Here is a 24929-nt window from a genome sequence, read left to right on the forward strand (position 1 = left end):
AACCGCATGTAGTTGTTCCCGTTCAACTGATTGTGAGTGGTATTCATATGCATCACTAAATATCTGTTACTGTGTATTCTCATTACTTACATAACGCAATCAAATGTATCTAATACAACAGCATGACAGTTCTGATCAAGAATACAACACAATGGGAATGGAATCATCCTAGGGTACGTTTCTGTATTCTTATTATGGGCAGGGTACATGTCTGTATACAGAAACGTACCTGGGGTACATATCTGTAGTACCCGTGCCGACAACGACCCCTTCAGCCTTATTTCATACACTGATTGATGTACCTAAGGGAGGTAACTCTGTCAAGCATCCATGTCTTGCTGCACAGAGCAATGCAGTTGTCATGCAATCAGTTGTGCAGTAATCAGAAAACCATACCAGTATTGTTGAGAAACTACACAGTCATCACTTTTACAGTAACCTCTGACACAGTGTCCCACAACAACTAAAACACAAAACACAAATCGATATCTACAAGGTGACATTTGTTTGGGGCATATCTGTGATTTACAACTGACCTTTGACCCCTGGTATTCCTCTACGAATACCAAGCCACTGTCCACGGACAAAGCCCCAGTCACCACTGTGGTTCTTGATGAGTACTGCTCGCTCCCCCTTACGGGGTTCCAGAGTCACACATCTTGAAGTGTTGGACACCTGCAAATGATTTCAACATTCTCTTTTTACACAGCATTATTGTAGTCAGCAACTTACATCTGCTTGGTGATTTGTAGGAAACTGAGAGTATTATGACGACAATGTTGTTGTGACAACAAGGACATCAAGAAGTGTTTTTTTCTTTGCTTTTATTTAAACATATTTTATTCATAAAGCAAAAATTAAATGAATAAGGATTGGTACAACAAGCCAATGGCTTATGTAAGTGCTGCTCCATTGAATAAAAAATTCAATCAATAATTAAATTGAAACAAGGTACAGAAGCAATTAATTCCACAAAGGCAAGAAATGGATAATAATAGGAAAATATCTACACAATTACATTCAATGCTTCATAGTAATTGCATACATAAGAGTTTAGAATAATCTGAATCTATTTGAAAGAAGTATGTATTCATGAACAGAGTCAAGAATAAGCTGATAAATTTTGTTGCTAGAAGTTTGATTACCTTGAAGAAATGAATTCAAGTCAAAACCATTAGCATAGAAACATTTATCTGATCTTATTAAGTCAAAACAGGGGCAAGAAAAAAAGTAATGGAGAGAATCTTCCCATGGATACCCACATGCACAATTCGGATTATTTGAAAAATGTCTATCAAAACTATAAGTGTTCAAGTCACTACAACCCAAGCTTATCTGGATCCGAAGTTTTTATCAAAGAGAATATTGGACATTTTAATATAAATTGTATATTTATATACTTATCCTATCTCACGTCTTGCACCTCTCTCTCTTGCTTCGACTTTTAGTGGAACGACTGTAAACTTTTTCCATAGGCCTCCTTGTCCATTCGCCCGTGCACTCCATGCTGCTCTCCTTAATTAGCTTCCTAGTTCCTAATAAAGCTTGCAGCATGCTCCACTATTGCCCACGTGACTACTTTGAATGATCATTCTCATCTCGGAGCCAACGTTGTAATCTGAGTAGTGGGGAGGCCGGGCGGGCATCCATCGCGTGAAATAGGATAAGTATATAAATAAGCTTAGTCAAAGGATGTCCCCGGCAACTTTGGAGGCAGAACGCAATGAAATCCACTGGAATTCGGGAGTGTCATACTTCACTGATGTAATTGCTCCGTGGAGTAGAGGTCAGTCAGCATGAATGTCGAACACCTCTGCATCGTCATACTGATTGTGCCTCAGGTCTGTAGGGCCATGCTAGGTGGCCGTATTCCGATGCCAAGTGACGTAGTTCTTAAACCCATATAATGATAACAAAAGGTTGAGATCCAGTTCAACTTAAATTCTGTATATACAAGGAATTAGTAACGTGAATGCGGAACCGTCCCTCATCTGCGTTGTTGGGCCGATGTAAGCGGCTTAGCCAGTACAAAAGGTCCGAACTGGTGTAGTCCCTGGACATCCGTGACAGACAGGTCTTAGCCAGTACAAGAGGTCCGAACTGGTGTAGTCCCTGGACATCCGTGACAGACAGGTCTCGCAGGTAATGTGAAGAGAAGACTGTATCAGAATGCCAGAAGGAACCTTCCATGATAGCGGTCAAGGAGCAGTTGCTATGGAGGGCCAATGTCGAGGTTAGTGCACGAGTCTCATGAGGATTGGAAGTGGCTGGAGGAGGCAACCCTGCAAAGGTGTAGGCTCGCAGGATCGTGGCACCCATCCAGAAGGCCAATGTGGTCCAGGAAACCTAAGTTCTTGAAGCGGTCGACAAGGGTATGAAGAGCCGCTTCCGTAGCCGTCGACGAACCTTGGAGGCATCAAGGTGAGGTGAGGTGAGGTGAGGTGAAATTGGGTTTTACGTCGTGCTTGAGAATATTTCACTCATATGACGATGTGCATGCGTGTGTATGTGTTTGTGCGGCTGCTTGTACTAGCCCAGACTGAAGCTGGTTTTATAGTGCTAGCCCACTGAGATACCATGCCGCAGTGAAGCATGAATACCCAACTCAGACACATTATACTGACTCGGAGCCGACCAGTCCTTGTACCCATTAATGCCGAGCGCCAGGCAGGGACCAACAAGTACCATATTTTAACGTCTTTTGGTTTGATGCGGTCAGGGATCGAACCCGCGACCTTCCGCTCTCCGGGCGGACACTCTAACCACTACACCATGGAGGCGGTCCGAGGCAGCAAGGTAAACGTGTAGAGCCCTAACAGGGCAAAGTGTCAAATCTTCATTATCATCAGGCCCAAGAATGGTGGACAACGGGGGAATGGTAAACATCCGGTCCGGTTGCCCTGGCAGTTGGTTTTTCGCAATGAAGTCCCAGCGGAGACCCAGGAAAGCCTTGCCATGCTTCTTCCGCTCGAACCGCCCCAGATTGACATCAAGAGCATGCAGTTCAGATATACAAGCAGTGGTAGCCAAAGGTACCAGGAAGAATGTCTTGAATGTCACTTGTTCGAAGTCCTTGTCTTCTAAGGATTCATAATCTGTAGAAATCATATGACGAAGGATGACGGACAGATCCCAGGCCGGAGGTCTGAACTTCCTAGACTCGTCAGAGAGTCTATAGGAGTGTAGTAGACTTTGCAACTCGGGAACAGTGGAAATCGAGTGGATGGCGGCTAAGTAGGTAGCTAACGTAGTACCCTTGAGTTTCTTAGTAGTGCGGAGATGCTGGAGAAACTCAGCAAGACCTGAGTCGAGGTGGAAGTGGGAGATGCAATTCCCCTAACCTTGCAATAGTCTTCAAACTTCTTCCACTTGTTGTCGTACAAGGAACAGGTCGAAGTACGATGCGCTGAAGTGAAGTTGAGCCTGGATGCAATCGTCTATGTAGCTTTCAAAGGTGATCCCTTGAAAGTGGAGGAAGCTCGTTATGGGCTAGGTAATTCGGGTAAAAAAACACGGGGCCGTGGAAATTCCAAATGGTAGGACTTTCCATTTGTAGTGATTCCCGTTGAACACGAAGCCGAAGGTACTTCCAGTGTTCTGGATGTATCGGAACGTGAAGATAAGCATCCTGAAGATCTAGGCTGATGAGGAAGTCTCCCTTCTTCAGGATGGTGCGTTAAAGGTTGATCGACACCATCCTGAAGTGAGGCGGTTGAAGCAGAAATCGGGCATTGAACAACTTCATATTGAAGATGAGCTGGAGTTTGTTGGAATTTTTCTTTGGAACCAAGAAGATGGGGGTGTAGAATCCTGGAGTGACGGGCGATGGACCTAGGAGCTTTATCGCAAGTTTGTCTAATAGCGTACCTATTGTGGATTGCAGAGTCTGAAGCTGGTCCACAGGATATGAGCGATGAGCCGGATGCGACGTCAGAGGTGGACTGCCAATAACGGGTAGCTGTTAGCGGTGAATTAGCAGGTTCCTGACATATGGATCTTTGAGGATGGTCCAATCCGGCACGAAGTTCTGCAATCTCCCGCCTACCGGAGTGTTGTAAATCGGAACGACTGGGGGTGGGAGGTCCCAATCGTGCGATTGTCTCAAGCCGTCACTGCTTCCCAGCTGGTCCCTGGGCCAGAGTTGGTCCTGGGGGTGGGGGTGGGGGTAGGGGCAACGGGAGGAACCACACCACGGCCAGATCTGTTTCCTCTGCCACGGCCTTGAGTGGATGTGCCGAGAAAAAGATTGCGTAAATCCGGATTGGTAGGGGTGAACTGTGCAGTTCGAAACTGTTTTAATGAGTCCTGGAGCTGTGACTTGTATCTTTAACAGTTCAATCAAGACCTGAAAGTGGGTTTCTTTATCAACTTTATTAGATACTTCTTGGATGCTACCATTGAAGAGGGAGACAGTAAACCAAGGCTGGCAAAACAGTTCTGTTTTAAGCTGCTCATCCCATGAAGAGATGTTAAGGGGTCCACGTCAGCGAACAGCAAGAGTGTAGCCCAAAAAATGAGACGACTGATCCAGGATAATTTGGAACTGGTCCAGAGCTAAAGTCATGCATCCTCGGATGTAAGCGTCAGAGTAAGTATGCTCCAGAGCAGTGTTAACAGCGTCAACTGCTGCAATCACACAACTAATAGATGGCAACGTCTTTCTCACGGTTGAATCCATTTGAGCCAGCTCTCGGTCCTCAATAAGGTAGGGCGAAGCAGCTCGTTTGCCACACAGGGTTCCAATATCCTCATCAACTGTTGGAGCCGTAGAGATCTTTGTTAGGCCGTGGACATGAGAGGTAAAGGATTATATCTGAGAGCAGAGAATCCGTCCTTAATTCGTTTCAGGCTCTTGAAACCATCATTTAGTGTACTGGATAATTTCAGAATACAAGGTCGAGGTGGTAGGGTGATGTTAGACCAATCCCGGTTCCTAAGAGTATAAGAGTGATCCAGGTCATCTGCTGAAGTACTCAAGGGAAGTTGGAGCTTCTAAGTCGTCTAAAGTGCTGCAAAGCTACCCCCAGGGGTAGATAACTCAGAGTGAGCTGGAGATGCAGGCATGGCTATTTGGACTGGATCAATCTCAGGAGGTGGACCAGATGAAGAGCCAGGAGCTGCTGAAGCCGGATGGGCTGGAGTAGAAGGCTGTATTTGGTTCCAGGCTGAGGTTATGGCCCTGATCATCATATTTAGATCCGAGACGCTGTAGGAGTGGGATTGTTATCAGGTTCTCATGACTCAGCGATGATCCTAGAGTGAGTCGAAGGATTCTCAGAGCCTGTAGACGGAACATCATAAGAGACTGTAGGTCTATTAGTGGTATCAGAGCAATGATCACCCGAACGTCGGTCAGAGGAACTGTATCGAGATCTCGACATGGTAAGTGCCGAAGTGGGTTTGTAAGCCGGTGATCTGGATTCCCTAGTATGGCTAGGTGATCCGGTATGATATGAAGAACTAGTCTGGGTCGCTGTAGTTTTAGTTGGTGATCTGGTTCTGATTGGAGCTCTGGTTCGACCATCTGAATAGGATCTGCCATGAGATGTGGATCTGTACTGTGATCCCAATTGGTTAATGGCTCTGTAAGGTGATCTAGATCGCATAGGTGACCTGTGAGATGTGGATCTGTACTGTGATCCGAATTGGTCAATGGCTCTGTAAGGTGATCTAGATCGCATAGGTGACCTGGGTTGGTAAGATGATCTGGATTTGTAAAGTGATCTGGATCGATTCGATGCACTAACTGGAAACTGTGATCATGATCCTGGTCTATAAGGTGATCTGAATCGAACAGGTGATCTGGTTTGCAGTTGCGATCTGGCTTGATTTGGTGATCTGGATCGGTAAGGTGATCTACTTTGTTGTTGTGATCTGGATCGGTCTGGCGATCTACTTCGATGTTGTGATCTGGATCGGTTCGGTGATCTGGATCTGTCCGGTGATCTGATTCGAAGTTGTGATCTGGACCCGTTTGGTGATCTGGATCGGCATGGTGATCTAGATTGGGCTTGTGATGGTGATCTGGATCGTGAAGGTGATCTAGATCGTTGTGGTGATCTAGAATGAGTTGGCGATCTGGATCGGCGATTAGGTGACGAAACCTGAAGTGTTGATTCGTAATGAACGTCCAACGGCGACGCTGTTGTAGCCAGCTCCGTCCGGTTCAATGAACTGTGGGGAGACAGTTGGCTGGTTGAATGCGGTTAAAAAAGCCAGGCTCCAAACAAACTGAGACAGTCGAGGGGATATGTACCGATGATCTGGATGATGATAGTGTCGATCTAAGGTCCCCTGGTAGTGTAGACGGGACAAGCAATGAAGAATTATCGATCACCACCTGCCGCGAGTGATCTGACACTATGGAAGGAGGTGATTGATGCGTACGTAATAGGTGCTGAACGTCCTCGGATAAGTAAGAATCTGATGAAACGCCCGTAAAATCCTCTTGAATCCTCATAAATTTCTGTCGCTGTAACTTGATACACTTGGCAGGGAGTAGGATCAGATTCTGTTGATTTCCTGTCCCTATCGGCGATTCTCCGGGAGCAAACACGAAGGTAGGCCTTAAAATCCTCATCTTTTAGTGAATTACACTTGCCACATCGTTAGTTCCAATTACATTGTCCAATACAGTCACTGCAAGACGAGTGAGGGTCGAGGGACGAATAATTCGTCTTGCGTTGAGCACAAACTCTCCTTTCCTTGACTGATTATCAGTTTTCCCCATGATGTAAGGGTGAAATAATGTCCCTAATATACAGCACGTCCACACAGTCGTGCGACAAGAAAGAGAATGATCATTCAAAGTAGTCACGTGGGCAATTAGTGGAGCATGCTGCAAGCTTTATTAGGAACTTGGAAGCTAATTAAGGAGAGCAGCATGGAGGAGTGCACGGGCGAATGGACAAGGAGGCCTATGGAAAAAGTTTACAGTCGTTCCACTAAAAGTCGAAGCAAGAGAGAGAGGTACAAGTCGTGAGATAGAAGTTTAAAAATTTTCCTGGTTTGGTCTGTAATCGGGTTTTGAATGAATTCACTGATTGTGAGTTAATCATTTTGGTTTGTAAATTGTTCCATAAACAAATGGTTTCTGGTAAAAGGAGCGTGAATATGACTGTATGAAAATGAATTCTGCAAATAGTATCAGTATTTCTCAGATTGATAGAATTTACCTGACTTTAATATTAGCTTACTTGTGTTGTTAGAACACCTGACTTCAATATTTATCTACTTGTATCTTAGAACATCCAACTTCAGTATTTACCTACTGGTGTTAGAACACCTGACTTCAATATTTACCTACTGGTGTTATTAGAAAACCTGACTTCAATATTTATCTACTGGTATCTTAGAACATCCAACTTCAGTATTTACCTACTGGTGTTAGAACACCTGACTTCAATATTTACCTACTGGTGTTATTAGAAAACCTGACTTCAATATTTACCTACTGGTGTTATTAGAAAACCTGACTTCAATATTTACCTACTGGTGTTATTAGAAAACCTGACTTCAATATTTACCTACTGGTGTTATTAGAAAACCTGACTTCAATATTTATCTACTGGTATCTTAGAACATCCAACTTCAGTATTTACCTACTGGTGTTAGAACACCTGACTTCAATATTTGCCTGCAGGTACATTAGAACACCTGACTTCAATATTTGCCTACTTGTGTTGTTAAAACACCTGACATCAATATTTGCCTACAGGTGTTAGAACACCTGACTTCAATATTTGCCTACTTGTGTTGTTAGAACACCTGACATCAATATTTGCCTACAGGTGTTAGAACACCTGACTTCAACATTTGACTACTTGTGTTGTTAAACACCTGACATCAATATTTGCCTACAGGTGTTAGAACACCTGACTTCAATATTTGCCTACTTGTGTTGTTAGAACACCTGACACATTTAGTTACCTATCTGGTTGTTAGAATGCTTGACACAATCAGTTACCTGCAGGTGTTGTTAGAACACCTGGCAGACTTAGTTACCAACTTGTGTTGTAAGAACACAGGGGCAGTGGGGTAGCCTAATGGATAAAGCGTCAGCTTGTCACACTGACGACCCGGGTTCAAATCCCCACATGGGCACAATGTGTGAAGCCCATTTATGGTGTCCCCCGACGTGATATTGCTGGAATATTGCTAAAAGCGGCGTAAAAGCCAACACACTCACTCACTCACTAACTGTTAGAAAACCTGACATGATCAGTTTCCTACAGGTGTTGCTAGAACACCTGATACAATTAGTTAACTACAGGTGTTGCTGGAACATCTGACAGACTTAGTTACATACAGGTGTTGCTAGAACACCTGACACAATTAGTTGCCTAAAGGTGTTGCTAGAACACCTGACACAATTAGTTACCTACAAGTGCTGCTGGAATCCCTAACTGACTTAGTTACCTACAGGTGTTGCTAGAACACCGATACAATTAGTTAACTAGAGGTGTTGTTAAAACACCTAGCAGACTTAGTTACCTACAGGTGTTACTAAACACCTGACACAAATAGTTACCTACAGCTGTTGCTAGACACCTGACACAAATAGTTACCTACAGCTGTTGCTAGACACCTCACACAATTAGTTACCTACAGCTGTTGCTAGAACACTTGGCAGACTTAGTTACCTACAGCTGTTGCTAGAACACCTGACAAAAATAGTTACCTACAGGTGTTGCTGGAACACAAGATACAATTAGTTACCTACAGGTGTTGCTGGAACACCAGACACAATTAGTTACTTACAGGTGTTGCTAGAACACCTGACACAAAAAGTTACCTACATGTGTTGCTAGAACACCAGACACAAATAGTTACCTACAGGTGTTGCTGGAACACAAGACACAAATAGTTACCTACAGGTGTTGCTAGAACACCAGACACAAATAGTTACCTACACGTGTTGCTGGAACACCAGACACAATTAGTTACTTACAGGTGTTGCTAGAACACCTGACACAAATAGTTACCTACAGGTGTTGCTGGAACACCAGACACAAATAGTTACCTACAGGTGTTGCTGGAACACCAGACACAATTAGTTACTTACAGGTGTTGCTGGAACACCTGACACAAATAGTTACCTACAGGTGTTGCTGGAACACCAGACACAATTAGTTACTTACAGGTGTTGCTAGAACACCTGACACAAATAGTTACCTACAGGTGTTGCTAGAACACCAGACACAAATAGTTACCTACAGGTGTTGCTGGAACACCAGACACAATTAGTTACTTACAGGTGTTGCTAGAACACCTGACACAAATAGTTACCTACAGGTGTTGCTGGAACACCAGACACAATTGGTTACTTACAGGTGTTGCTAGAACACCTGACACAAATAGTTACCTACAGGTGTTGCTAGAACACCAGACACAAATAGTTACCTACACGTGTTGCTGGAACACCAGACACAATTAGTTACTTACAGGTGTTGCTAGAACACCTGACACAAATAGTTACCTACATGTGTTGCTAGAACACCAGACACAAATAGTTACCTACACGTGTTGCTGGAACACCAGACACAAATAGTTACCTACAGGTGTTGCTAGAACACCAGACACAAATAGTTACCTACAGGTGTTGCTGGAACACCAGACACAAATAGTTACCTACAGGTGTTGCTAGAACACCAGACACAAATAGTTACCTACAGGTGTTGCTGGAACACCAGACACAAATAGTTACCTACAGGTGTGCTTGCAGACACAGAACACAGGTGTTGCTAGAACACACAATAGTTACCTACAGGTTACCTACAGGTGTTGCTAGCACACCTGACACAAATAGTTACCTACAGGTACAGGTGTTGCTGGAACACCAGACACAGTTACCTACAGGTGTTGCTGGAACATGACACAAATAGTTACCTACAGGTGTTGCTGGAACACCAGACACAAATAGTTACCTACAGGTGTTGCTAGAACACCAGACACAAATAGTTACCTACAGGTGTTGCTGGAACACCTGACACAAATAGTTACCTACAGGTGTTGCTAGAACACCAGACACAAATAGTTACCTACACGTGTTGCTGGAACACCAGACACAAATAGTTACCTACAGGTGTTGCTGGAACACCAGACACAAATAGTTACCTACAGGTGTTGCTGGAACACCAGACAAATAGTTACCTACAGGTGTTGCTGGAACACCAGACACAAATAGTTACCTACAGGTGTTGCTGGAACACCTGACACAAATAGTTACCTACAGGTGTTGCTAGCACACCTGACACAAATAGTTACCTACAGGTGTTGCTGGAACACCAGACACAAATAGTTACCTACAGGTGTTGCTGGAACACCAGACACAAATAGTTACCTACAGGTGTTGCTGGAACACCTGACACAAATAGTTACCTACAGGTGTTGCTGGAACACCAGACACAAATAGTTACCTACAGCGTGTTTGGAACACCTACAAATAGGTGTTGCTAGCACACCTGACACAAATAGTTACCTACAGGTGTTGGCTAGGAACACCAGACACAAATAGTTACACCTGACACAAATAGTTACCTACAGGTGTTGCTGGAACACCAGACACAAATAGTTACCTACAGGTGTTGCTAGTTACCACAGGTGTTGCTGACACAAATAGTTACCTACAGGTGTTGCTGGAACACCAGACACAAATAGTTACCTACAGGTGTTGCTGGAACACCAGACACTAGAACACAAATAGTTACCTACAGGTGTTGCTGACACACACAAATAGTTACCTACAGGTGTTGCTGGAACACCTGACACAAATAGTTACCTACAGGTGTTGCTGGAACACCTGACACAAATAGTTACCTACAGGTGTTGCTAGGACGCCTGACACAAATAGTTACCTACAGGTGTTGCTGGAACACCAGACACAAATAGTTACCTACAGGTGTTATTATTGCTTACTTAATCTAATGAACATTTATGCGTAAAAAACGAATGTGTGAAGAACTAACTAAATGTGTAAACTTTTGCGTTGATGAATTTCTAAGAATTTAACTCATTATACTAACTCCTAATATCTAATTTCTAACTCTATTAATGTTCAAAACCCGACTAATACTAAACTAATCTAAACCTGAATATCTAACCTCTAACTTTCTTTACTAATTAAACCCCACTGATTATCTAACTAATTTATGAAAATCTAACAACTGACTGACTTTCTAATCTAACCCTAAATGATCATGATATCTGGTATCAGCGATATTGGAAACCAAATTGAATTAAAATTCTAACATATGAAAGCTGGGAGCGTGTGTAGTTCACTCGCAGGCAAATCTCGTGCAGTCAGTGTCTATGTAGATTTTACTCCGCGAAGTAGGTGCGTTTCCAAGAATGTTCTTAAATTCCATAAACACTAACTGACCGAGATGCGTTTAAGTGAACTCTCCCGAACAACCTGATACAATTAGTTACCTACTGGTGTTGCTAGAACACCTGACACAATCAGTTACCTACTGGTGTTGTTAGAACACCTGACACAATCAGTTACCTACTGGTGTTGTTAGAACACCTGACACAATCAGTTACCTACTGGTGTTGTTAGAACACCTGACACAATCTGGTGTTGTTACAATCTACTGGTGTTGTTAGAACACCTGACACAATCAGTTACCTACTGGTGTTGTTAGAACACCTGACACAATCAGTTACCTACTGGTGTTGTTAGAACACCTGACACAATCAATCAGTTTACAATCAGTTACCTACTGGTGTTGTTAGAACACCTGACACAATCAGTTACCTACTGGTGTTGTTAGAACACCTGACACAATCAGTTACCTACTGGTGTTGTTGCTAGAACACCTGACACAATCAGTTACCTACTGGTGTTGCTAGAACACCCTAGAACACCTGACACAATCAGTTACCTACTGGTGTTGTTAGAACACCTGACACAATCAGTTACCTACTGGTGTTGCTAGAACACCTGACACAATCAGTTACCTACTGGTGTTGTTAGAACACCTGACACAATCAGTTACCTAATGGTGTTGCTAGAACACCTGACACAATCAGTTACCTACTGGTGTTGTTAGAACACCTGACACAATCAGTTACCTACTGGTGTTGTTAGAACACCTGACACAATCAGTTACCTAATGGTGTTGCTAGAACACCTGACACAATCAGTTACCTACTGGTGTTGCTAGAACACCTGACACAATCAGTTACCTACTGGTGTTGCTAGAACACCTGACACAATCAGTTACCTACTGGTGTTGCTAGAACACCTGACACAATCAGTTACCTACTGGTGTTGTTAGAACACCTGACACAATCAGTTACCTACTGGTGTTGCTAGAACACCTGACACAATCAGTTACCTACTGGTGTTGCTAGAACACCTGACACAATCAGTTACCTACTGGTGTTGTTAGAACACCTGACACAATCAGTTACCTACTGGTGTTGCTAGAACACCTGACACAATCAGTTACCTACTGGTGTTGTTAGAACACCTGACACAATCAGTTACCTACTGGTGTTGCTAGAACACCTGACATAATGAGATGTGTTCTTTTGCTGTTGGAACAATAACTAGTTACGTACTTGTTCAGGCGTGTTAAACACCTGACTTTAATATTAGCCTAGTTGTGTTGCTAGAACACCTGACACAATTAGTTACGTGCAGGTGTTTCTAGAACACATTGCACAATCAGCTGTGTTCTTCTGCTGTTGGAAAAGTAATTAGTTACCTACTTGTTCAGGTCTTGGAATTTGGTCAGGCCCCACCAGATGAGCTACAGCAGCCATCTTGTCATGGTAGAATATCTGAACAGCAGACATCAGCAGAGGGAGACTATGTATGATGCGACAGGTGAATTCAACCTTCTTCATGTGGTTCAGTAGCCTGAAATGGTAGTGGCACCTTGAGTCACAGTGAAAGAGTTGGTGGGTTGTTAGGTCAGTAGGTTGATAGGATGGTATTAAGGTAGGTAAGTAGATCATTAGACCATTAGGTGAGTAGGTAGATCAGTAGGCACATAGGCCAGTACACTGATGTGGGTGTCAAGCAGCCAGTAAGGCACGCGCTAATCACCTCTCATGTGTGATGTTTGTTTACGGTCAGATTATCCGACCAACTGTGTTGATTGTCGGATTAACGAATGCTTTTACAATGTATTTACAATGATCACTTGCTAGATTGGTATGTCGGATACAGGAATGCGAGAATGTCGGATTAACAAAAGTAATTACCACAGTTTTAAATGGTTCCCTAATTTTTTGTCGGATTAACGTGATTGGCGAATTAATGAGTGTCTGAATAACGAGAGCTGACTGTAGTTGGTAGGTGGATCAGTAGGCATAGAGGCCAATAGGTAGGTAGGAAGATCATTCGGTCAGTAGGTAGGTTGTTAGATCAATGGGTAGGTAGATCAGTAGGTAGGTTGTTAGATCAATGGGTAGGCAGATCATTCGGTCAGTAGGTAGACTGTTAGATCAATGGGTAGGTAGATCAGTAGGTAGGTTGTTAGATCAATGGGTAGGTAGATCAGTAGGTAGACTGTTAGATCAATGGGTAGGTAGATCAGTAGGTAGGTTGTTAGATCAATGGGTAGGTAGATCAGTAGGTAGACTGTTAGATCAATGGGTAGGTAGATCAGTAGGTAGGTTGTTAAATCAATGGGTAGGCAGATCATTCGGTCAGTAGGTAGACTGTTAGATCAATGGGTAGGTAGATCAGTAGGTAGGTTGTTAGATCAATGGGTAGGCAGATCATTGGGTCAGTAGGTAAACTGTTAGATCAATGGGTAGGTAGATCAGTAGGTAGACTGTTAGATCAATGGGTAGGTAGATCAGTAGGTAGGTTGTTAGATCAATGGCTAGGTAGATCAGTAGGTAGACTGTTAGATCAATGGGTAGGTAGATCAGTAGGTAGGTTGTTAGATCAATGGGTAGGTAGATCAGTAGGTTGGTAGATCAGTAGGTAGGTAGATCAGTAGGTTGGTAGATCAGTATTTAGGTAGGTAGATCAGTAGGTTGGTAGATCAGTAGGTAGGTAGATCAGTAGGTAGGTAGATCAGTATTTAGGTAGGTAGATCAGTAGGTTGGTAGATCAGTAGGTAGGTTGATCAGTAGGAAGGTAAATCAGTAGGGTGGTAGATCAGTATTTAGGTAGGTAGATCAGTAGGTTGGTAGATCAGTTGGTACGTAGATCAGTAGGTCGGTAGATCAGTAGGTTGGTAGATCAGTAGGTAGGTTGATCAGTAGGTAGGTAAATCAGTAGGGTGGTAGATCAGTATTTAGGTAGGTAGATCAGTAGGTTGGTAGATCAGTTGGTACGTAGATCAGTAGGTCGGTAGATCAGTAGGTTGGTAGATCAGTTGGTACGTAGATCAGTAGGGTGGTAGATCAGTATTTAGGTAGGTAGATCAGTTGGTACGTAGATCAGTTGGTACGTAGATCAGTAGGTAGGTAGATCAGTAGGTAGGTAGATCAGTATTTAGGTAGGTAGATCAGTAGGTTGGTAGATCAGTAGGTAGGTTGATCAGTATTTAGGTAGGTAGATCAGTAGGTTGGTAGATCAGTAGGTAGGTTGATCAGTAGGTAGGTAGATCAGTAGGGTGGTAGATCAGTATTTAGTGGGGGTAGATCAGTAGGTTGGTAGATCAGTTGGTACGTAGATCAGTAGGTCGGTAGATCAGTTGGTACGTAGATCAGTAGGTCGGTAGATCAGTATTTAGGTAGGTAGATCAGTTGGTACGTAGATCAGTTGGTACGTAGATCAGTAGGTAGGTAGATCAGTTGGTAGGTAGATCAGTATTTAGGTAGGTAGATCAGTAGGTTGGTAGATCAGTAGGTAGGTTGATCAGTATTTAGGTAGGTAGATCAGTAGGTAGGTTGATCAGTAGGGTGGTAGATCAGTACTTAGGTAGGTAGATCAGTAGGTTGGTAGATCAGTTGGTACGTAGATCAGTAGGTAGGTAGATCAGTAGGGTGGTAGATCAGTACTTAGGTAGGTAGATCAGTAGGTTGGTAGATCAGTTGGTACGTAGATCAGTAGGTTGGTAGATCAGTAGGGTGGTAGATCAGTAGGTTGGTAGATCAGTAGGGTGGTAGATCAGTACTTAGGTAGGTAGATCAGTAGGTTGGTAGATCAGTACTTAGGTAGGTAGATCAGTAAGTAGGTAGATGATCAGTAGGTTGGTAGATCAGTAGGTCGGTAGATCAGTAGGGTGGTAGATCAGTACTTAGGTAGGTAGATCAGTAGGTTGGTAGATCACTTGGTACGTAGATCAGTAGGTAGGTAGATCAGTAGGTTGGTAGATCAGTACTTAGGTAGGTAGATCAGTTGGTACGTAGATCAGTAGTTAGGTAGATCAGTAGGTAGGTAGTTCAGTAGGGTGGTAGATCAATATTTAGGTGGGTAGATCAGTAGGTAGGTAGATCAGTAGGTTTGTAGTGTCATGTTTCATGCTCTTTTCATGAAAGTTATTTAAGATGTATTTTGGTAGGGGTGGATGTCAGCCTTAATGTGGGAACAGATCTCCCAAACACACCATTTCATTTATGTGCAAAGCATGCATTTGGTTCTCAATGTGCTATATAAAGTCTTGTTAAGTTGAAGTTAACACAGTTGAACTTCATGCTGTCAAGGGAGATCTAAGGAGAAGGCCTTTTTTGTGAGTACGTTTCTGGTTTCTTTAGCAAAACTAAATAAGTAAATTTATCACTTGGTGTTGAGGATTATGAAAATATTTGTCTTTGAACATTGTTACTCGCAGACACTTTGGGTAGCATTTTTGGTGTTATTATTTTAAGAATGATATTGTGTTAGATGTGTTGACACGACATGTTATGGTTGTCACCACGTGCCTAGCGAGTAGGTATCTATTATTTCAGAATGGGGGAAAATTGCTCCCAGTTCTGGTTTTCGTATTCAAGAGTTCATCAAGATATAAGGCAGTACTACACTATTCTGGACGACAACATACAGAGCTGTTACACATCGTATACAGGATTACATCCATGGACTATTTTGTTATGGACATTCTGTGTTTATGGACCATCAGTGAACTCGTGTGTACTTTTGACTGTTTTTTGCCTCACCATCTGGATGTGATTGGATTTATATTTGTGCTGATTAGTACAAGATGCCCTGATTACCTATATTATCTTGAGAATGTCACTGTTTCATGCTACTGTTTGTGAAGTGAGGTTGTGATGTAATAAACATATGTGGCCTAAACAGGTTTTATTTTCCATTTGTAGTAATATGCGCTGAATATCCATTGGGTCTACTTTTGATTTGTGACACGTAGATCAATATTTAGGTAGGTAGATAAGTAGGTAGGTAGATCAGTAGGTTGGTAGATCAGTAGGTTCGTAGATCAGTAGGTTGGTAGATCAGTATTAAGGTAGGTAGATCAGTAGGTAGGTAGATCAGTAGGTAGGTTGATCAGTATTTAGGTTGGTAGATGAGTATTTAGGTTGGTAGATAAGTATTTAGGTTGGTAGATCAGTATTTAGGTTGGTTCATCAGTAAGTAGGTTGGTTGGTAGATCAGTAGGTAGGTATATCTATTGGTTGGAAGATGAGTAGGTAGGTAGATCAGTATTTAGGTTGGTAGATCTGTAGGTCGGTAGATCAGTAGGTAGGTATATCTATTGGTTGGAAGATGAGTAGGTAGGTAGATCAGTATTTAGGTTGGTAGATCAGTAGGTAGGTAGATCAGTATTTAGGTAGGTAGATCAGTATTTAGGTAGGTAGATCAGGAAGTAGGTAGATCAGTAGGTTGGTAGATCAATATTTAGGTTGGTAGATCAGTAGGTAGGTAGATCAGTAGGTAGGAAGATCAGTATTTAGGTTGGTAGATCCGTATATATGTTGGTAGATCAGTAAGTAGGTAGGTTGGTAGATCAGTAGGTAAGTAGATCAGTAGGTTGGTAGATCAGTCGGTAGGTTGGTAGATTATTAGGTAGGTTGAAGATCAGTAGGTAGGTAGATGAGTAGGTAGGTAGATGAGTAGGTAGGTAGATGAGTAGGTAGGTAGTTAAGCAGGTATGTAGATCAGTATTTAGGTTGGTAGATCAGTAGGTAGGTAGATGAGTAGGTAGGTTGGTAGATGAGTAGGTAGATAGATCAGTAAGTAGGTTGGTAGATCAGGAGGTTAGTAGATCAGTAGGTCGGTAGGTTGGTAGGAGATTAGGTAGGTAGATGAGTATGTAGGTAGATCAGTAGGTTCGTAGGTCAGTATGTAGGTTAATAATACATTAGTAGGTAAGTATGTAGGTAGATCAGTATGTTGGTAGATTAGTAGGTAGATCTCAATAGTTGACCTACATCAGATAGAAGTGTATACATGTTAGTAAAACGCACAATGATGGAGGTATATAAATGTTGGTATCATACTTATTGATGGAGGTATATAAATGCTGGTATTATACTTAGTGATGGAGGTCTATAAATTTTGGTATCATCCTTAATGATGGAGGTCTATAAATGCTGGTATCATACTTAGTGATGGAGGTCTATAAATGCTGGTGTCATGCTTAATGATGGAGGCATATTAATGCTGGTATCATACTTAGTGATGGAGGTATATAAATGCTGGTATCATACTTAGTGATGGAGGTCTATAAATGCTGGTATCATACTTAGTGATGGAGGTATATAAATGCTGGTATCATACTTAGTGATGGAGGGATATAAATGCTGGTCTCATACTTATTGATGGAGGTATATAAATGCTGGTATCATACTTAGTGATGGAGGGATATAAATGCTGGTCTCATCCTTAGTGATGGAGGTCTATAAATGATGGTGTCATGCTTAATGATGGAGGCATATTAATGATGGTATCATACTTAGTGATGGAGGTTTATAAATGATGGTATCATACTCAGTGATGGAGGTTTATAAATGATGGTATCATACTCAGTGATGGAGGTATATAAATGCTGGTATCATACTTAGTGATGGAGGTATATAAATGATGGTATCATACTCAGTGATGGAGGTATATAAATGATGGTATCATACTTAGTGATGGAGGTCTATAAATGCTGGTATCATACTTAGTGATGGAGGCAAAAAAATGCTGGTATCATACTCAGTGATGGAGGTATATAAATGCTGGTATCATACCTAGAGATTGATGTCTATAAATGATGGTATCATACTCAGTGATGGGGGCATATAAATGCTGGTATCATACTTACTAATGGACATCTATAAATAATGGTATCATACTTAGTGATGGAGGCATATTAATGATGGTATCATACTTAGTGATGGGGGCATATAAATGCTGGTATCATACTTACTAATGGACATCTATAAATAATGGTATCATACTTAATGATGGAGGCATATTAATGATGGTATCATACTTAGTGATGGAGGTTTATAAATGCTGGTATCATACTTAGTGATGGAGGTCTATAAATGCTGGTATCATACTTAGTGATGGAGGTATATAAATGATGGTATCATACTTAGTGATGGAGGGATATAAATGCTGGTCTCATCCTTAGTGATGGAGGTCTATAAATGATGGTGTCATGCTTAATGATGGAAAAACATAAATGCTGGAATCATACTTTTTGAGGTAGGTGGCCAGGAAGAATTGGTCTAGTTTAAGAACAGATGCCAAAACAGAAGAGAAAAATACCTACTTGTGAGATGCCACAGAACAGGTAGCTGGTACTCCTATTGGTAGCCGAGATAATGGTATAGGTCCCCATATCTGTTGCACATTCTCTGGCATGATACATGTTTCATACTGGCCCACAACCAACTTGAAAACAGACACTCCACGTGTTGGTGTAGGAATACTTAAACTACACTGGGCAGTTGCCTCACTCCCAATGTTGATCTTCAGATCTGTTGAAAGACCCTTTGAATCTAGATCCTGAACCACTTTCTTCAGGTCAAACCAACCCCTCCCAAGATCCTTTTTACCACTGAAACAGAATACTCCTTCCTTTTGACACAGATCTGCACAGATTTTATGATTGAATTTAGTGTCAAAAGAAAAATTCTTCATAACCTTGTATCCTCTTTCAAACTTAGTCCTGAAACCGCGCAGGACAGTAATAGTGTCCTCAACACTGAGACCAAAACCAAAATTTTGATACCCAGTTCGGTACCAGAGATGAAGTTTTAGCTTTTTGCCATCTGATATGTAACCATCCATGACAACCTTTTCCAGTAGAATGTCAGTCTTCTTTGTAGCGATCATATTCACATCATCCTTAGAAAGATTGTGCAGTTTCTTCTGAGGTGGCTCCCCACGGTACATGGCTCCAGTTAGTGCAAAGTTCTGCTGGAAAGTTCTTTTCCAAACCACTCTAGTTTGAGCATCACACTTGTTAAGTTTTGATCCTGGACTCCTATCATTTACAGAGTCATCGTGGTCAAATATTTGACCAATTAGATTGAGGGTATCTCTGGCATAGATGCGTGGATGGAGTTGATGTGTGTGCCAGATGAGATCCATGTCATAGCAGGGTACTAGGAACATTCTTGGGTGATGTTTCTTTGCATACAGAAACTGTTTATATCTCATTACACAGCTCTTGAGGAATTTCTCATCCTGGTAATGGGGCAGGGAGACCTGGTAGTAGAACACTGTCTGTCGGAGTGCAGCTGCCGCTATGTCATATGTAAACTGTGACTTAAAGTGGGGCTCAACATTAACATGATCATTCTGACAGACATGAAAAGGGATGTGTGGGTACTCATCCTCCCACACCGTCTGAGCAAGGTCCACAGCATCTTCTCGGTCAGTTCGGGACAACAGTCGATGGTCAATCACCATGCCGACTATATGGAGACAGTCCAGCTTGTACTTCAATGGGCAAAGTAAGTGACAGTGCCATACCCACTCAATGTCAACAGGCGCAGAGAGAATTTGATCTGAATGTTTGGCACACAAAGGAAGCCAGTACTTCTCATATCTTTGAATTGCATAATCTAACACAGGACCTGTGTGATGAAGACCCACTTGCTGTGCAGCAACTCTGAGAAAGTCAATTTGATACTTGGCAGCCATGAGTAAGTTGAGAGAATCATCAAGTGTCACACTGCTGGCAGTGAATTCTGGGATAGGGGGCTGGGGATGATGACCCAGAGCGAACAGGGGCTGTGGCATTTGCAAATGCTGACACTGGTGGAAGGAGGTGGATACTTGATGAGGGCACAGTTTTATGGATTGAGGACAGTGGAAGCACCTGTGCTGGGTTTGGAGACACAGCATCTGAAGGTGGGTGCGGGTAGTTTGATACTGGGGGAGGACTGGTGAGTGGCACATGGTGATGGACGGGGGCAGTAATACACTCTGGGTAGAGACCAGGTCCATGCCTTATTGGAAGGAGGCTTGCAGTTTGTTGGATAGGCTCTGGTGATTCTAGGACTGTCAGATCTGGAGCTGAGGCATGAACGAAGGCAGACTCAAGTCCTAGCGGTGGTGCGGAGGAGTCTCCTGGATAAGGGGGGCAATATGTTTTCCAATCTAGGAGCTGATGCATTCATAAATGCTGAAGATGAAGATATGGAGAGGGCAGATGAAGAGCCTGACCATGGCACAGAACTTGACAGAGGATGCTCAGAACTTGGCAGGAATGATTCAGATGTGGAAGGAGGCTTCTCAGTCATTATGTACTGAAATGACAAAAGATCATCTTTGATTTTTAACAGATGAAAACATGCCAAAGAAACATGTCCTCAGTACAGAATAGTTAATAGCAGCAACCTAACTGTGAGCAAGTTTTTAAGCAGTTTTAAGCAATATACCTCAGTGGGGAGCACGTACAATTTCATCATTCACTTGTGACAAAAAATAACTAAAAGCATTGTATCAATTATATGTGGCCTTGCCCTTGTTGGCTGGTACAGTGGTGATGTCCTTGTCATTGTGTATGTTGCTGATAGCTGGTTTTTTGGCAGCTGCCAGGTTGGGTGGTTGTGGGCTGGCTTTGGCAAGGATATCAGTAATCTGGTGACATAGGTAGTCAATTTTGCAATCAACCCAGAGGCAAGGAAGCAAAATTGACTACCTATGAAGTAGACTAACACCGAGAAATCCACTTGCAACACCTCAACCAACATCACCCCATATCCAGTTCACCTTACAAACAGACAAGCCATGACCCCTACCACAGAAATCCAGCACCTTGCCCGGTTTCCAGGCAGTTTAACCACTACCCACCCAAGCTTGTTGACAATACTATCAGCACCACCCTTCTCCGACCAGCTGCCAACAAACCTGAACCAGCACCCATCTGTACATCACTCCCTTCAGAGGAAAGAGTGAGTGAGTGAGTGAGTTGTTTTACGCCGCTTTTAGCAATATTCCAGCAATATCACGGCGGGGGACACCAGAATTCAGAGGAAAGAGCTGCCACCACATCACCTGTTTCCTGAAGTGACAAGCTGGCATGGAAACCTACACTAATACTACAGTCCAACTGAATGTAAATGGCAGGAACACCTCTAAACAACAAGAACCCAAAGGTGCTGTCTTTAAAATCATCAACGACTGTGGCGAGAACTACGTAAGTGAAACTTACCATCACATAAAATCAGCATCAATGAATACCTAAAATCTACCACAACAGCCTTCTTACACATCATCAACTGTCCTAAAAATAACATCAAGTGGGACAAAGTAGAAATATTATCAAAACACCTCCAAAACCTCGAAAAGAAAACTAGCAGAAGCAGTTCAAATATGCCCACATAAGCCCCCAATTAACAGAGATAATGGATATCTCATCCCATCTGAACTGATAAAAACAACAGAACAGACCACTCCACTCTTCATTGCTAATTAATCTTATCATCATCATTATCATCCCTCTTGTTCTTGTGGTTATTTTAACGAAGATCCAATTCACTATTTCTCTTTATTGTTATTATGTTTTATGGATTAAAAATTGTATGCAGCAGAGAGGGTTTGGATGATCCTGGCACAGTCGGGCTGGTAAGGCTCATCATCAGCTCACGGTCCTTGCTCCCCTACACGCAGCCCAGACAGCAATATGGGACTTCTCCCAGGAAACGCTGCCTAGTCGAACACACCAAGAACTTTCCGGAGAATATGTAGACTCCTCAACACTGCAGCCTTCTGCAATACCCAGAGTGTCAGATGGGCTGTGCTCCCGGTGGAGAACCCAGGCACTCTCATGATCTGCGCCAAGAGATCAGGAGGTACCAAACCAAGGGCACCAAGAACAGTGGGGAGCCTGACGACAATGTACTTTGGATGCAAGCAAGACATTTCAAATGTGAGGTCTGCATTTTCCATGATGCCCTGGACATGTTCAGGGTCATACCATTGATGGACCTCGGAGTCAAAGCCACAGGCATGGCAGACACAGTAGTAGAAGCAACGAGCCATGCCATCATGTCTTTTAATGCATTGTTTGTGCCAAGGAAGGGCATCCACTGACATATTAATTGCAAAGTCGACATTTCATATTGGTGTTTTCCTTAAGAATACCGCCGTGATGTTGCTGGAATATTGCTAAAAGCGGTGTAAAACCAAACTCAGTCAGTCTTTAAGAATCACATTTTGGCGATTGTGAGCAGGAAGCGACTGGTCCTGAGCAGCCAAAAAGAAAGCCCTCAGCATGCTCAGTTTCCTATTTAAGACCAGCTGATAGACTGCTATTCTGTCCCACACACTGCATGTACACACGAGGAAATGGTTTCTCAGAAAGTTTCTCCACAAATGACCAACTCTGGGCAGACTGGGTGAAGGACTTCACCTGGTTTACTCTTATCGCTATACCGTCCAACAGTACATGGCATCCACAAAATCAACCTCAAATTGCAAATTTTGTCCAACAACCTTGGCACGCTTAAAACAGCTGTGGAATTCCTTGCTTTTATCATGAGTCTTGACATGCATCACACACTAAAATTCTATGTCCAGGGCTGTCCTGTCATACACAATATATATACTCCCTGTGTCTTGGGCTGTCCTGTCATACACAATATATATACTCCCTGTGTGTAGGGCCGTCCTGTCATACACACTATATTCCCTGTGTGTAGGGCTGTCTTGTCATATACAATATATTCCCTGTGTGTAGGGCTGTCTTGTCATATACAATATATTCCCTGTGTGTAGGGCTGTCTTGTCATATACAATATATTCCCTGCGTGTAGGGCTGTCTTGTCATATACAATATATTCCCTGTGTGTAAGGCTGTCCTGTCATACACCATATATTCCCTGTGTGTAGGGCTGTCTTGTCATACACCATATATTCCCTGTGTGTAAGGCTGTCCTGTCATACACCATATATTCCCTGTGTGTAGGGCTGTCCTATCATACGCCATATATTCCCTGTGTGTAGGGCTGTCTTGTCATACACCATATATTCCCTGTGTGTAGGGCTGTCTTGTCATATACAATATATATACTCCCTGTGTGCAGGGCTGATAGTGAGTATCTATAGTGTGTATTGTGTTTGATAGTGAGTCGCCATTTGGGGCAAGCCTGATGGGTACAAGAAACTTTGCTATCAGCCTGTCATCTGGGAAGTTGGGAACTGTACAACTGGTATTTCCAACAAGGAAAGGCAGTAGACATCAAGGCTATGTCATCTGGGAAGTTGGGAACTGTACAACTGGTATTTCCAACAAGGAAAGGCAGTAGACATCAAGGCTATGTCATCTGGGAAGTTGAGAACTGTACAACTGGTATTTCCAACAAGGAAAGGCAGTAGACATCAAGGCTATGTCATCTGGGAAGTTGGGAACTGTACAACTGGTATTTCCAACAAGGAAAGGCAGTAGACATCAAGGCTATGTCATCTGGGAAGTTGGGAACTGTACAACTGGTATTTCCAACAAGGAAAGGCAGTAGACATCAAGGCTATGTCATCTGGGAAGTTGGGAACTGTACAACTGGTATTTCCAACAAGGAAAGGCAGTAGACATCAAGGCTATGTCATCTGGGAAGTTGGGAACTGTACAACTGGTATTTCCAACAAGGAAAGGCAGTAGACATCAAGGCCATGGCTATTCTGCTTACAATAGACAGCATTCCTAGAATGTTTTTTCTCTTAATAATCAGCGGGTCTACTTAATTATAGCAACATCTGTTACCGCCATATAATGCTTTCAACAACGATGAAACTGGATCTGCTGCCGCGAGCGTGTGGCGATAGCTGGAGGTAAACAAATTAGTACGAGCTTGTGGTACTAGACTAGTAGTGGGGAACATAATTCTTGAACTAAGTTGGAGGCTGTTTACGCGGACATTCAGCAAATACTGTTAGTCACACTGTCTATTTATAACAATGATTAGCTCTACTGCAGTACACACCGAACCCATAGGCCGTTCACTGTGGCAATTGTCATGCAAACAATACCTGATATGCAGATTCAACAAGACCTAAAAAAACACAAGACTTGTGACTTAGTCCGTGTTGAACGAGACCTTGTCGAGTGTGTCACCATTGGTAGCTAGTCAGCCGGTCCATTTACCTACCTTGTCCGTATTTCACATGGTATCTCCAACAATAACGGGGGAAGTGGATGCCGAGCGAACCCCGCCGATCGTGAACTTGACCTGGCTGTGACACAGCACCAGTTTGCCCTGCTTTGTTTATTGTCGAAAGGCAGCGAGGTCACGCCCATGTGGTACGCAATAGCAAAGGGAGGTCACTCTGATGTCATTTGGTCTCCTGCTGCTGTGACATAATTTTCGACGTGCTATGTTAGTTGAATAACGAAGATATTAACCGGAGTGAATCTCTATGTTAATGTAAACCACGTTGTTTGTGGGTCTTAAAAACAATCGCAATACTTGCAAGTGGGGCATGTCGTGGGTACAGGGGCAGATATATAGGGAGGGGTGTAGAGTGTACAGGTGGAGATATATAGGGAGGGGTGTAGAGGGTACAGGTGGATATATATAGAGAGGGGTGTAGAGGGTACAGGTGGATATATATAGAG

At 42.8% G+C, this 24929-nt stretch overlaps 1 protein-coding gene across 1 annotated transcript; it reads right to left on the reverse strand.

The window, feature by feature from the left end:
* Positions 1 to 525: 525 nt before the first annotated feature.
* Positions 526 to 24629, reverse strand: LOC124272323 (glycine-rich domain-containing protein 1-like). The gene is made up of 4 exons (XM_046707498.1): positions 24463 to 24629; positions 18636 to 20622; positions 12718 to 12868; positions 526 to 675 (listed from the first exon to the last, which is right to left on the reverse strand). The coding sequence occupies exons 2-4, from the start codon at positions 20318 to 20320 to the stop codon at positions 526 to 528; spliced, it is 1986 nt and encodes a 661-aa protein (XP_046563454.1). The 5' UTR covers positions 20321 to 20622; positions 24463 to 24629.
* Between the last annotated feature and the right edge of the window lie 300 nt (positions 24630 to 24929).

This window comes from Haliotis rubra, unplaced genomic scaffold (assembly GCF_003918875.1).
Source record: "Haliotis rubra isolate DU_JTF1 unplaced genomic scaffold, ASM391887v1 Scf1686, whole genome shotgun sequence".
NCBI classification, from domain to species: Eukaryota; Metazoa; Mollusca; class Gastropoda; order Lepetellida; family Haliotidae; genus Haliotis; species Haliotis rubra.